At 42.3% G+C, this 14781-nt stretch overlaps 3 protein-coding genes across 3 annotated transcripts; 1 reads left to right on the top strand and 2 right to left on the bottom strand.

Annotated features, from left to right (window-relative positions):
* Window positions 1–301: 301 nt before the first annotated feature.
* On the bottom strand, window positions 302–10672 carry LOC118317350 (transmembrane prolyl 4-hydroxylase-like). Its single transcript, XM_035645968.2, has 9 exons — window positions 9929–10672; window positions 9572–9653; window positions 5012–5208; window positions 4822–4912; window positions 3817–3979; window positions 3525–3710; window positions 3029–3119; window positions 2718–2841; window positions 302–2047 (listed from the first exon to the last, which is right to left on the bottom strand). The coding sequence occupies exons 1-9, from the start codon at window positions 10319–10321 to the stop codon at window positions 1833–1835; spliced, it is 1542 nt and encodes a 513-aa protein (XP_035501861.2). The 5' UTR covers window positions 10322–10672; the 3' UTR covers window positions 302–1832.
* LOC118317351 (secreted frizzled-related protein 5) lies at window positions 6000–9506 on the top strand. The gene is made up of 4 exons (XM_035645969.2): window positions 6000–7862; window positions 8374–8549; window positions 8630–8716; window positions 8845–9506. Exons 1-4 carry the CDS (start codon window positions 7297–7299, stop codon window positions 9162–9164), a joined length of 1149 nt encoding a protein of 382 aa, XP_035501862.2. The 5' UTR covers window positions 6000–7296; the 3' UTR covers window positions 9165–9506.
* A 275-nt stretch (window positions 10673–10947) lies between the features above and the next one.
* On the bottom strand, window positions 10948–14757 carry LOC118317352 (glucose-induced degradation protein 8-B homolog). The gene is made up of 5 exons (XM_035645971.2): window positions 13797–14757; window positions 13328–13452; window positions 13026–13222; window positions 12731–12928; window positions 10948–12037 (listed from the first exon to the last, which is right to left on the bottom strand). Exons 2-5 carry the CDS (start codon window positions 13443–13445, stop codon window positions 11864–11866), a joined length of 687 nt encoding a protein of 228 aa, XP_035501864.1. The 5' UTR covers window positions 13446–13452; window positions 13797–14757; the 3' UTR covers window positions 10948–11863.
* Window positions 14758–14781: the final 24 nt, after the last annotated feature.

The raw sequence follows: 14781 nt of genomic DNA, 5'->3' as shown, positions 1-14781 counted from the left end.
GCAGTTTCGTCCAGGTTATTGGCGGGTGTCGTTTTGACTCCCGTCGTTGCTGACGTTACTGTGACATCAAAGCAGCCATCAAAGGCGTGGATCTTTCATGATCAAATCAAAAGGGGCTTTAAGAGGCTTTGCCTCATTTGATGAAAAACAAAAAAATAATAACCCAATCAGAATTAAGTTCATTGCTGTTGTCAGCTAGAATTCTGTATCTCTCACATAGTAAAACAAAACAAAGTTGAAGGGATGCTTCAGTGGTACAAACTTGCGTCCGAATCAAACTTTTTGGCACTTACTCTTGAAATGTTGTACATTTCACTAAATTTATTTGACAGCTGTATTTGCTTTACAAATAATATTTCACATACTAAGTCTACCAGCGGCTTCATAAAGTATATAAACTAGTTAAACTAATCCTTGACCAGATACAGCAGTGAAATGAAAAACTTGTACAATTAGAGGAGCTTTTCAAGTCTGTACTTAATTTTCATCTGGATTTAACTAAATCCCGTCGATAGGTTTTTTTAAAAATATACTTTCACTTCAGTAGCTTTTCTAACTCAGTATTCCATTTTTGTTTTTAAATTGTGGTACTGTTACTTTTACTTAAGTAAGAGATCTGAATACTCTGTCCTGGTTAAGACAAGAGGCTGGATGTGTACTCAAAGTATTTCTGCACTGTTGTCCTTCACAGAAGTTAGTAATTGTATTATAGTAAGTGTCCAGTCAGAATGTGCAGGCACCATCACCATCATTTCAGTGTCACATTTGTGGCGCTGTAATTGCTATTGAGCGACATCCAGTGGACACTGTTACATCAACAGGTTTGCATGAATGACCGCACTCACAACATCACTAATAAAAAACAACAGGCTTTAAATACATTTCATAACAGAACAAATAATGTGAGAAATTTAGTGCAACATCAAGCTGTAATAAATATTCTTTAATTTAAATAACCAAACGATGGTAATAAATAGCGCTCAAATAAATACTCTCAGACAATTAAATATTTATGAGTTGTGAGGATAAGAACCACAAAAGTTGAAATATATATAATATATATAATATATATATAATATATAAGTCCTATGTTTGAACTATACCTGAAGGATTGGCCTCCCGCAGCCAGAGGCCATTGTAAAACTGTCCTGCGTTTGCACAAGTTGTGGCAAATTAATACAAATTAAATAACGTTAGTGATAAAAGCTCATTAAACCTGGAAAAAAAAAAAGAACAGAGCACACAAATATGATCTCACAAAAAAAAACACCCCACAGGAACACATACACAGATGGATATTTTGATATACTTGTTAAAACAGGCGTTAACTCAATAACAATAAATAACACTGACTTGCAACAGGGGCAGATGTCTAGTGAACTGAAATGGAAGGCAGGTAAGTGGGTTCATCTCTCACATGCTGACTTCATTGTGACTAACTCACCTCACAGCATCCACAGATATCTGCAATTCTGAATGAGTCATGTTTTCTTTAAGGCTCAAATTAATAGAGAATAGAATTCATATTCACGTATATCTGCATCTAATGTACGATACCTAAAATTTGTATCTATATTGAAAACTCACCAGACTTAATAAGATAGACTTATGTATTAAATAAGTGTGGATATCCAACCAGTGGCTTTAGAGACAATATAATGTAAGACAGATTTACTGAAGGGAAAACACATCTGGGATGCTATGCTGTGCAATTTTCATTTCAACTACAGCGTCCGACATTGTGGAAAGTTATTTCAGGCCTCTATGGATCCGTAGATGCAAGACTGACCAAGTTTTGATGATGGTTGCTTGTCGTCATTAAAAAGGCCTGGCTATAGATCTTGGTGGAGGTCACTGTGTGATAGGGGTTGGTGGTGCTCCTCCAGGGTCGACTTGGCTCGATGCCTCTGAGCAACTATTCTCTGGTAGCGGGCCTGCATCTGATGATCTGGGTCCACATTTACCCAGCTGTTGGCCGCCCACTTCACCCCGTGCCTGACTGGGCAGTCGCCGTGCAGGGAATACTCATCTAACTCGCCCATCCAACCTGGGGAGGGCATGAGAGAAGATGAACGGCATTTTAGAAGGTGAATGAGAGCAGTAGCTACCAGAGGGAGGTGAACAAATTCAGATAGGAACCAGTCCCAGTTTCCGTGAAGAGATTCTGACTTTGTTCCGATGAATCCACAATATTGTGATTGTGCTATCAAGTGAGATATTGGCACTATTATGAAGCAAGTTGCCAACATGTTCAATGTTACAGAAAAGCAAGAGCAAAGAAAGAAAGTGAAAATGAAAATAAGGTTAAATGACAAAAGACAGAAAAAGAGACAAAAGGAAGAGGAGAACAGAATAATCTCAAAACATCTTTTTGAAAATGTGTTCCCCGACAAGTTATCAATCTGTCTGAAACTGGTTTTGCAGCCCCACAGATCCTCCTTTCCCAGAAGTCATTTTCTCACTCGGGTCTACATAATTTATGTGGATGACATATTTTAAGATCAAAATGGAGAGTAGAACTTAAATGTGTAAGTTTTCACATCTGCAAAGTGAGAATCCAAAGAGAATGTTTAAAAAGAGCACATGCACACTTGAGTCTCTCTTGACGCAGGCCTAAAGTCTAGTGACATAATTTACCTTAACATTGCTCCCTACGATAGACGAACAAAAATGAACATAATGGAGCAACTGAAATAACTCGGGCGTCCTGTTCTCACCTCTCCCATCAGAGAGATGGTTGTACCAGAGGAGTGCTGTGCCAGCAGCTGGTTTTATTCTCAGGTTCCCTCGGCCACATGTTTCCTGGGTGTCCGTCAAGTCAAGTCCATCCTGGACCAGTGCCTAGGACACACAAAACTGTAAACGGCTTGTGTCCCATTCAAATGTTTTGGCATACTTTGGTCACTGGTGTCAGATTCCTTGCCATGCCTTTGTCTTATCAGCCTCATTGAAGTCATGCACAGTCATTATTTCACGGCGGCAAAAAGAAAAGTAGGTTCACGACTGTGGGTTGTGAAAACACACTCACCTGCTCCTCATAGGTACGATTGTCTGCCACAGGAAAGGTGGTCTCGCCACCTTCCTCTGCAGAGCTGAGGTAGAACGATACAGTGAGATACCTGGGATAAAAGCAACAAAAACGGTTAATGGTGGAAAAATATCTCTCACAATACCATAAAGACATCACTGAATAACAGCCTAAAAGCAAAAACTATAGTTTGACTTTGAAAGTGATCCTATTGAGAAAGAGGTGGGAAACAAAGTACTTCTAACTTATTTTCATTAACTAAAGGAATTGTTCAACTATTTACACCTAAATCTGAGTAAATCTACACATAAAAAAAGGAAAAATGCATGTCAACATACTGTATTATTTATCAATCATCCTTTATAAACATATATATGACCAGTAAAAGTGATGAAATGAAAAGCTGCGCTAACTTGGAGATAAATAAAATTATCTGTGGATTACAACACTATGATAATGTTTCAAAATATACTGTCAAATACTGTCAATGTCATACCTGCAAGAGACCTCTGAGAGTGCAGTTGTGTTTCCTGCCAGACGCGTGTGTGCACATGTTGTCTGTGAATGCGAGCGGCTGCTGTCGTGGTGGGCATTACTGAAATCTCTGTGCTCGTAGCGGATCACCTGCAGTGGCTCACTCAGTTCAACCAATGCAGAGGGCAGACGTGTCAGACTTATTACTCTGAATGAATGACAAAAAGGTTAAGGGAGTTAAAACAGTATTCTATCAGATGAGTGTACGGGCTACTGAGAGCATGACTTTGTGTGTGCTGTGCTGTGAGAGTTACCTGTTCCTGAGTGTTTGCAGCACGTGGTGGGATCCCAGGCCTTGGTAAAGCCACGTATGTTTGTTTCTCTGTTTGAACTGACTCCGGAGCTTCCCACTCCGTTGTTGTCCTGGGCGTTGTGACACATCATAAACACGCCTAAATTCTTCCAAGGTCAGCAACCCTACACATTCACAAAACAGAAAAAATCCTTTACTGGAATACTTTTATACAGCCAGGGCACACAAGTACAGGTAAAAAACTAACTAATAACTATGAGTACAATTTTAAAACTAGACTGCGCAATTCCAATTCAATTTAATCTAATCTTGAATTCTTGGACAAATGTAGTGACCAGAAAGATATGACAGCTCCTTTCTCTCTTTTTCTCCATTCCTTCCCTCTTTGTCCAACCCTACACTGTTACTCTCAGCTGAATGAATTTTCTGCCCCCATCAGTTCCCCTGGGAGGCCGCGCCCCAGCCACAACAATAGCCCTGGGGTGCCAGAGAAGAGGGGGATAGGTCAATGAAAGATTGGGAGGTGGGAGCTAGGGGGATACAGGGGAATCCGGGGGGAAATTAAGAAAAGGGGCAGAGGAATAATCAGCCTTTAATGAGTGACGATGAGGCACATCCGGACTGGGATATGTACAAAACTGTGTCAACCCACTTCCAGCCTTGCCACTCACAAAGACTTGCACGCAATCACAGCCACCAATCAGCTGCCTACTGTACTCCAGAACACACCACAGACAGATTTTGGTCCAGTAGATTTATTATTGACATATTTGAACCTGACATGTTACATTCAAACCACTGAATTAACCAATTGTAAGAAACAATGAAAGTGAAAAAAGTTGTCTATTGAAGGCACAGAAATCAGCTGAGAACAAACTTCAACTAGCCATTTAAAATCAACGGTAGTGTCAGTAGCTGAACTTATCTGACGCTCTTTTCCGAATGGAATCAGCCAGAACAGCCTAAAATGCAGTGAGAAACACACACCAACCACATCCGCACAAACCTGCTGGGCGACGTTCCAGACCAGTGAGTATCTGCTGTAAGTTGTCTGGACTCAACCAAGTTCCATCTCGAGAACGTGAGTGACTAACAATCTGGAAGAGAGAAAGAAATCAACAAAAAAATCTAAACGTGACAGTTTCATTTTCTGGAAATCTATTTCCTCCTACAGCTGTGTGGCTATATGCTATCACCTCCTGCTTCTGCAGCAGCCCGTCCTGGTCAAGGTCCAATAGACTGAAGACCTCCTCTGTGCTGAGAGAAAGTAGTGGTTGGTTTGACTCTTCCTGTGCCTGGCTGGGAGATGGTATCTGGCTCTCCATCAGACCCTTGAGCTGAGCCAGCTGCACTACCACACGGCACTCCTCCTCTGACAGGAAGCCAGGGATCTCTGGCAGGAAAAGGAAAAAGACAGGAGGGGCAAATTTTAGGACACACTGCTGCCTTGGACATGTGTGATAAGATGATACCAATACTTCTCAAATATTCTAATTTGAAAAGGGGACACATACCACATTCTTTCATTCAATCATTTAATGCCCAAAATTAGTTTTTCCACAGCAAATTATTTGCAACCCGTTGTACTTAGAGCTGTCCACTTGTCATTGGCCCCCTCAAGACAGATGTTAATACCAGGTCTGCACAGGGACAGAGTTACTAATGTCTATCCTGTCACTTAAAAAAAAGTTTTTCTAACAACCTCTGGAGTCGCGCAAGTGTAATGGATCTGTATTACAACCAAAATTGGTGAGTGAGTGATTGACCTTTAACAGTGCTGGCTTTATCTGACAAATAAATGGATTACTTTTGATTGCCCAACAAAACCTTTCAGGATGAGGGTTTTTTGAGATTCTTTGATCAGTGTATGATGCATGATGATCACATGATGATGTGGATGTGGAGACCTTAAAAGGGAAGACGAATCCTCAATGCAATTCTTCAAACATTTAATGAATAATAGGTTCTTATGAAATATTGACTGAAACTGAGCAAACTGCCTCTAGTCCCCCTTTTATAAATAATTCAAATTAAATATATCATAAGGACTCAAGATGTCAATATAGGGAGTTCATATCAGATTACAAGTATGGCAAAAGGGCGCTTAAGCACATAATGAGTTGACAAATATATTAATACCTCTTTTCCCTCCATTGGCAGGTGTTTAAGCAAAGGAATGCTAGTCACACTATACAGTACATAGACTGTGTGTATAATCAGTAGAAGCTATTCCCTTCTGTCACTCCCCAGTGAGTCATGTGCGGTATAGACTATCCCACATCCCACTAGGAGACTTAATGAGTGATAACACTGGACTTCCCAAAGGAAGGTGGAACCAGTGCAGGCCTCTGGGACTCAGTAATTGCGGATATCAATTACAGCAAAGTAGTAACAGAAGCAGAACTCTGTGTTCTCATTGTATTTCACTGATTACTAAACAATATTCTTCCAAACCTCCAAAGCTCCAAACATCAGAAAGAGTCAATTTAATTTCTCTACCTGTAAGCGAGTTTGAGGTCTGTCCCCTGGACTATTTCTTTTAGGTCTGCCTGGGTTCCCCAGAACACAGTAAAGGTCACATTTTATGTATTCTTTCAGACAGATTGTTGATTTGTTAAAACCTTAAATGTGAAAGCAGTGGGTTTCGGGATTCCCTCTGATCAATCTATCCATTTCCGTTAGTCATTATCCCTCTTAATAAAAGGCTTCCAGCCCGTTGCCTGCATGTACAGTGGAGGCCTTGTTTATCACCCGTGTCTTTGACACTGTACCCACTCAGTTAATCCCTATTGTCCAGTCAGGCCTCATTAATCTGGATAGCTGATATGAATAAAGGGGGACTGAGCCTCACTCTCTCTTGTCCCTCCCACCACTGACTCTTTTTTCTCCCCCGGAAAGGAAGTGACCTGCTTGTCTGAACAGGAATCAGGCCATGGCTACACAGCAAGACAACACCTATTTATACACACACAGAGGCGCGCGCACACATGTACGTACAGGCGCGCGCACACGCGCACACACACACACAAACACAATGTACTTCAGTGTATATGTGTTTGCAGGCAGGTCTAAAATGTCCAATGAAAAATGAAAATGTGGGACGAAAGGGGTGGAGGAGTTTCACTACATGAGGGCCAGTTGCTTCCTTGGATCAAGCTGTGGGGATGGAATTAACAGAAATCCCAAAATGTCCAAATGCCAAATCATCCGAATAAGAAACCTTGAGCTCTATCAAACACACCTAAATATGCTCATGAATTCGAGTGGATCTGCATCTCTAATAGCACTTTAATGTGCCCCACCCCTTCTCCCTGCTGTTCTCAACACCTCCCCTTATCCCTTCCAATGCAAATGTAATCACAGCCCACTATAAATACACCTATTCTGCCATCCTCTCCTGCACTGAGACACAGGGGTCTTTCGGGGGGTTTTTTCACTGAAGAGACTAGGATTTCTCCTTCTTTCTAATTTTGGTCCCAGGATGACTTCAGTGCTCTGTCCTCATTCTACCTCCAGAGAGTCCTTCCGTTCAGCCGTTGTAATATTTCTCCTTCTGCTTGCTGGGCCTTACAGGACATTGGTGCTTGGTTCTGTTGCTGGTAGAGTGAGGGCAGGGCTTGAGGGACGAGCAAGAGCTGAGGGTAGGGTTAGATCTGAGATAAAGGACAAGAGCTGGGACAAGGAACGTATCGAGGACAACACTGAAACTGGATTTGGGAACACTCGTGTTAGACCAGGAGATGGAGGAGATGGTGAGATGTGGGGGGACTCTGGTCCTACAGCTGGCTTTAGGTCCATGCTTTCTGTAGGAGAAGGTGGACTGTGGGAGCCCAGCAGTTCCTCTCGCTGTGTGCCCATCCCTCCTGGCATGGCCTTATGCCAAGACATTGGCTATGACACTATGAGGATGCCCAACCTGCTGGGCCATGACTCTCCAGCTGAGGCTGTACAACAGAGTGCCAGTTGGTTGCCACTACTTGCTCGAGAGTGCCACCCTGATGCCCGCATCTTTCTCTGCTCTCTCTTTGCACCCATCTGTCTTGACAGGTAAGTCTACTCATCATAGCTTTTTCCCCCTCCCTTGTTAACATATACTGTCAACCTCTCAAGACAAACTTTGAATTTCTGTCAGCAATTTTCACAGGAAAGTTTATTTTGGAAAAAAAAAATCACTTCATGGTGTAGTAGCGTAGTAGCTAGGGTTCTGGAAAAAAACAGCCTTAAAGTAGGCAGATAATTACCAGCTTTATCCATAGGAAAATAAAGATAATATATTATTGTAAAGTTACGTAGCAGCAGGGTCATTAAGGGTTAACGCCCTTTTGAAGGCTATGCAAATTGGTGTTGGTCTCTGAGGAAAGCCCCTGGTTTCATACACAAATCAAGCCATCAAAGCATAATCTTCTTTTCGTCAAATTAGCACTTCTCAGTTGTGAAACAGGAAAACAGGCAACCGAATGGTATCTAATCCAGTTTGTTCTCCTCACTTCACAATTGATTGAAATCCTTTCATGTATTCAGTGCTGCCCATGTTCCCTCTCCATCTCTTCCTCATCAGGTTTATATCACCCTGCAGGAGCTTGTGTGAATCTGTACGGGACAGCTGTGCACCAATCATGAGTTGCTATGGCTACCCCTGGCCAGAAATTCTGCGATGTGACCAGTATCCCGCAGACCATCTCATGTGTATCTCCTCCGTCACCAACACCACTGCTCACACAGGGGGACAAAGAGGTAAGACGTCGACTGCACGGACACATGATTAAGCCGACTTCATTTAACAAGTGATTCAATTAGTGGTTTGAATGTTTCAGTGCCTCTGGCTAGCTGTCGTGACTGTGAACTGGAGGAGGCCTCCTCTTCAAAAGACACACTGGAGACTTTTTGTAGGAGTGATTTTGGTGAGTATCTGCATTTTGTCATCTCTTTCCTTGGTTATATATTATGGACATTTGTCATTAATTCTGTAAAACAAATAATAGACAAGAATGCGCTGCTACACAGTTGTGTTTATCTGCTTTTTTCCCAGTTGTGAAACTGCGTCTCAGGCGGCTCAAGTACAGTCCAGTAAGTCTGTCCCAGTTCTCGCTGGCAGCCAAACTGGATGTTCTCAAGCATGGACCCCTCTTGGGTGGGCAGGTCCGCTCCCACATTGCGCTGTGGCTAGAGAGGGATGCCACCTGTGTAAGGAACATGACACGGCGCCACCCACAAGGTGGCACCTTTCTCGTGACAGGCACGGTACAGGGGGAGCGCGTGGTCGTCAATAAGGCTTATGCCTGGCAGAGACGGGACAAGAAACTGATGGGAGCTGCGCGCAAATGGAAACATCACAGATGCAGGAGCTAAGATTGTGTGTTCGGTTAGAGAAAATAAATGAATTGTGAAGCATTAAACAGCTATGGTGAGAGAGGAAGCATGTGGATAGGACTTAACCACAAGTCAACAACTGTAAATAATGCTTGGTCTAGTCTTTTCAAATCATGTTGAAATGTTTGTGGTTATGGATGAGATAATACGCAATATGCTGGTCACAAAGTAGCTCATGAACGATCAGCACCAGTCCAAGAAATGAAAGGCTGTTTAATAGAAAATTGTACATAAAGTATCTGTGAATTTTAAGAAAATATTGCTGTACTATATTTGTATGACTTGAGAGTAATTAAACTATATGTGCTCTGAAGGGTCTGACGAAATGCCTGACGTATTATTCATAAGTAGCAGATCACACCCAGAGACTACAACACCGTACTTACCGAACAGCAGCGGTTTCAAGCTCAGCGTCATCATCTGGTGGGTTCTGTCTGGCACAAGGGACACCTGCTGAACATGTCCCACCTGCAGGAGGAGAGGAGACGGTATCAACAACACACTCACCATCATGGGGATTCTGACCAATGACTGTCTATCATGCATGTACATTGAGGTGGCAGTGAGGCAGCAATCAGTGTGATCAGGGGCTTTGCAGGATGTAGTAGAGGTGGGACTGGGAGTGAGCTGCTGGGTATTCACTGTGATGACACTTCTTACACAATACTTTAACTAGAGGACCACGATGCAATGTAGTAGGACTCTTTCCATCCAGTGTTGTGGATGGACGCCAGGTGTCTCACCCGTATCCCCTCGATGCGAGGCAGACTGAAACTTTGCCTGTAGTCGTCCACACGCAGCTCGCTCGGAGCTGGGGCCGAATGCGGCAGGGAGCTGCCACTCTCGCTCCCCGGTGCCGAGGCGGGGCCCCCGTCCCGACCTCCGGGGTCCCCGGGTCCGTTGTTGTAGTGCACGTAGAGCAGCAGGCCGATGACGTTCACGATGTACACATGGAAGAAGACCATGACCACGACGAAGTAAGCCCGCGAGCAGACATTGCTCCTCTGGATGTTCACTCGAGTGGAGCGACCGGGGGGCTTGAACAGAGACGACGGCGGTTCGTCGCCGCCGTCTGATTCCTCCTGCTCCATGAAGTCGTCCTGAGCGTCTTCCATCTCCTCGCCAAACGACTGCATGTCGGTCGCAGTGGGAAGCAGGAGAACGTCAATGACTTTCACTTCACGTCTGCTTTAATTGATAACGTTAGCGAACCTAGCTAGCTACGGGGCAAACCGACGCTGTCCACCCTGCAGTTACCCAGGGCAACAAGGCAGCTGCGAGAGAAAAAAACAACTATGCCACCAGTCGTTTTATTGAATGAATAAATATGTCATCATTAACCAGAGTCCCTTAATCTGCTGTTAGCTAACCGGGCTGGAGCGCTGCCCCTGACAACCTGCCTAACAACCATGGATGTGTTAGAGCGCTGGATGCCGAGTCGAACATGGCGGCGCCGTTCAGTTCTATTGGAATTGCTCGTCCCTGGCTTCCGTGTTACTTCCGGGAACTGCGGCTCATAGATTTTACTCCCATCATGCATCTGGGCTGCGAGAACGAGCCGGAGCGCGTACTGGATTTTGCTCTGCGCATTCATGAATGCCCTGCTCGCGAACTTCTACGGGACCTACGTCGGACTGGATGTATATATAATATACATGCATAAGTGCAGTCAGTTCTTGACTTATCTACAGTCCACCTCTGCTGCTGCACCACCTCAAAATTTGCAGAATAAAAAAAACCCACACACCAACACCTTCACTAGTCCAGTTTAAAAATGTCACTTTTATTGCAAAATAATATACCAGCAAAAAAAAGAAAAGAAAAAAAGCACATCAATTTTTTTTGCAAAAGAGCTACTTATTCCATACATGTAAATAATACATCTGTAAAAGTATCTCCATGTCTGTGGACATAGATTTATCCATTCACATCTTTTAATATCATCTGATATTCTTCAACAAAATGAAACTGAGGCTGCCTTTAAGCTCGCACAGTCACAGTACGCCGCAAAGTTATAGCATTCTAGAAATCGTGCCTTTTCCAACCCATTAACTGCAAAAATCAAAAGTTTCTCTTGTCTTTGTTCTTGTTGTCTGCATCTTTTCGTAATGTCTTAAGCAACAATGCAATATGAATCTACAAATTTCAATTTCAATGTTACAGTAGTGTGAAACATCCAAAGTATCTTTGCCATTTCTGTCACATAGAGTACTTGCTGAGAGACTACTGGCTGAAATGCGTATGGTTTTTTAAAGAAAAAGTATGTTTATTTGAGGCAGTACACACCGAGCCAGCCATTTTCCCTGAACATCAAACCCCCTTCTAAGTGGTCACACGCAGAAAGTGACAGCCTAATTTAGGCTTTATTCACACCCTCCTATGCCAACAACTTTCCCTGCCAACAGACAGAAAAACTAGTGTAACTGTAATATACCAATTTTACTTAAATAATGTGTAAATATGAAGTAAAATGATGGTATGCATGTTATTCTTGTGTGAGAAGTCTTTTTAAAATGCCATCAATCCAGTATGCACATTCGACGTTACTAAAGTATCAAAAAGCAACCCTTACAAAAAGAAAAGGTTGTACTCTTTGCGAGTCGGTCTGTTGGGGGTATAAATAGATAAAGGAAATGTGTCCATTTTATGATGCTGTGGTTTGTTTTCACCGTGGGTCCTTATTTTGGGTCTTCGATTGTTCCCTTGCTTAGGTCTGTCATTTTGGGATACTTAACTTTCTTTTGGTCAAGTTCATTTTGAGCCCACAGCAGTAGTTTCAGGAGCTTGGCCAGCTTGGGTGTTGACTCTCTGTTTTCATAATCTAGCACACACTGATTCACTTCACTCCACACCTGAAAGATAAAAGGCACATACATGTTATTGCTTTGAATACTTTCTCTATTGAACAGTGGATGACAGATAATATGTTGCATTTACATTTGGGGTACTCACAAGAGACAGTTAAAAAAAAAAGTGGAGCCCAGGCTGAGAGATCCTGACATTTAGCCCCAGGTATGAGTCATAAGCACTGGATCCAACAATCCCCATGATTCAACATAATACCGGCATTTTGGTTTAAACCTTCCAGTCTTATAAATGTCCACAAGTTGATGTACGTATTCTGGTAAAAATGTAAACATTCCTATAGCCCTGATCACGTCATCAGGGTTATTATCTCCGTCTACAGAAGAGCTAAAGAAGACCATATACTATATAAACTGTTTTCAAGGGATGATGAGTACTCCCTTTAGGCCACTGTTCCCTTTAAGCAGTCAAGAGTCAAAAAAATAAAACACACCAGGGATGTCATATATAATTGATATAACCATTTAAAAAATGAACATCGGATGAACACAATGCCTAAATGTGGTTAAAAAAACATATCAAAGAATGCAACTCTAACAATATGTAGTGTCCTCATGCTGCAGAAAACAGACCACGAGTTAAGTAAATTAAAAAGATTCACAATTTTTCTTGGGCTCTTCACACATCACATACAAACATCTGTTTAAGCAAGGTACTTTGATAATATGCTTTGACCCTACCTTTTGTCTCTGCATCATATTGAGCAGATCTCCAAAAGGAGACTCTTCTGGGTTGTCAAAGGCCAGCAGGGCCAGTGTCCTCTCCATCTCGGTCAGGCATTCTCGGCTCTCCTCCCCCTGCTCTGCTAGCTGAGACTGGGCAAATTCAAGAGCAGCTTCGGTCTCCCTCAAACGAATCAGCTCGATCAGATGCTGCTGCTGCCAATGCCAAAAAAACAACAACATGAGTAAGACATGCAGGACTAAGGACATTTTTTAATTTACAAAGCAGATAAGTCTCCTTGATTTATTTTACCTGTAGATGAAAGTAGAGGTAACGATTGGTATCCAGCAGTTCTGGGTGCAGACTGTTGATCAGCGCAATGGCATCCTGGATCTGTCCCTTCAGGATCATCTCTCTGATTTTAATTCTTTCATCTAGAGAATCCAAATCCACACTGGGCTCTATCCCAGACTCCATTCTGAACTTCTCCGCTGCCTCTTTGAAGCCCTCTGTTGAAGAGAAACCTTGGTGAAATTCTGCACACCACGAACAACTTATCTTAAAAAACATCCGGTGGTAAAATTTATTAAGTTAAAAAAAAGAAGGTCCTTCACCTGTCACCAAGTAGTTCATAATGAGCCTGTTCATATCGGCTCTCTGAATGTGGACATTATTGAGTTTATCCATCCACTCGTCCCTCGTTATATCCTCCGTCTTATCTGCATAACTCATTGTGATGCTGAAGGGGAAGAGAGAGGTTTTCTTGTCAGTCGACCGATTGGAATTTTAAACTCGTGACAACAACAAATATAAAACGTTATAACCGTTTTGTTAACTCGTTCTTCATTTTGACAGCAACACGGCACCGGAAATCATAGCCACAATATTTGGGGCCTTCGATTGAAAACACAACATTGAAGCCTGACTTTCGTCAACACGAATGAAAACAAAGACAACATCCACCTTTCGGTGCATTTATATCGAACACACACACCCGGAACAAACGCTATACTGTTGTTTTATCTTCTATTGTATTGCATCTACAACCGTATACAAATATAAATGTCATTTCGTTCCCATTACCTGTAAATGTTGTCGCTACTTCCCAGCAGTAGCTAGCTAGCTAGCGGAGGGAGCCTATTTCGCTTCTTCTTCTTCTTCTTCTTCTTCTTCGTAGTCTTGTTTTCCTCTTCCTCTGCGTATTTCCGGTGTTGTGTCGAATTCAGTTTAGCCTTGCACCTCCACTTCTTCTTTCCGTTTTAAGTCGAGTGGCAACCAGCGTTACGTTTGGGTGCATTACCACCACAACCGCCCCCTGTCTGGTAGTTCGGATGAAGCTGGGTTCAGGTTAAGGGTGGGGGAAACAGCCCGACTGGGAAACAACACCGGCACCGTAAACTACACTCTTCTTTTAAACTGCTGCCCCCTACAGTTGATTTAAAGAACTGTGTAACAATATGCCTCAATTATGTTTTTTCGAAGGTTCAGTTCTGTCTGTTTTTTTTCTTTTCAACAAAAATTATTTTGTTGTTCCAACCGTTTTTTGTAATCTGTAATTCTTTACAAAGCGCCCTGTTTTCACTCTGATATTTGGATATTATTGTTTTTCTTATTTGTTTTGAATTTCACACAATAAGCATGCAAATAATTAGCAACAGGTATAAACGTTTAAAAAAAACTTAATCCAGGGTCATATGGTCAAAACAATCCTTTAAAGTAAAATAGTGTGCGGTCACTTTTTTTGTTTTTGTAAGGGGTAATGTCTCCATGTATAAATTAAAATGATATCATAAAATTGTCAGCGTTTGGGAAAGACTTAGAACATCTTGGCTTGTGAATGTCAAATTTACCAATTATGATGAACCATGTAAATCAGAGGTTTGTCATTTACATTTAAAATTTTGTGATGATGTCTTCAGGCATAATGTTACAGAATGACCACATGTATTATTTACTTATGTTTTATGTCTCCCCAAAAGACAGAGGAGTGGGGACGATGACAAATCAAGTGCCTCAGCTCAACAACAGGTATAAACATGACAAGCCCCGCCTCCCTCTTGCGACGGTT

Source organism: Scophthalmus maximus, chromosome 3, assembly GCF_022379125.1.
Source record: "Scophthalmus maximus strain ysfricsl-2021 chromosome 3, ASM2237912v1, whole genome shotgun sequence".
In the NCBI taxonomy this organism is placed as follows: Eukaryota; Metazoa; Chordata; class Actinopteri; order Pleuronectiformes; family Scophthalmidae; genus Scophthalmus; species Scophthalmus maximus.
This window is presented reverse-complemented; position numbering and strand designations above follow the sequence as displayed.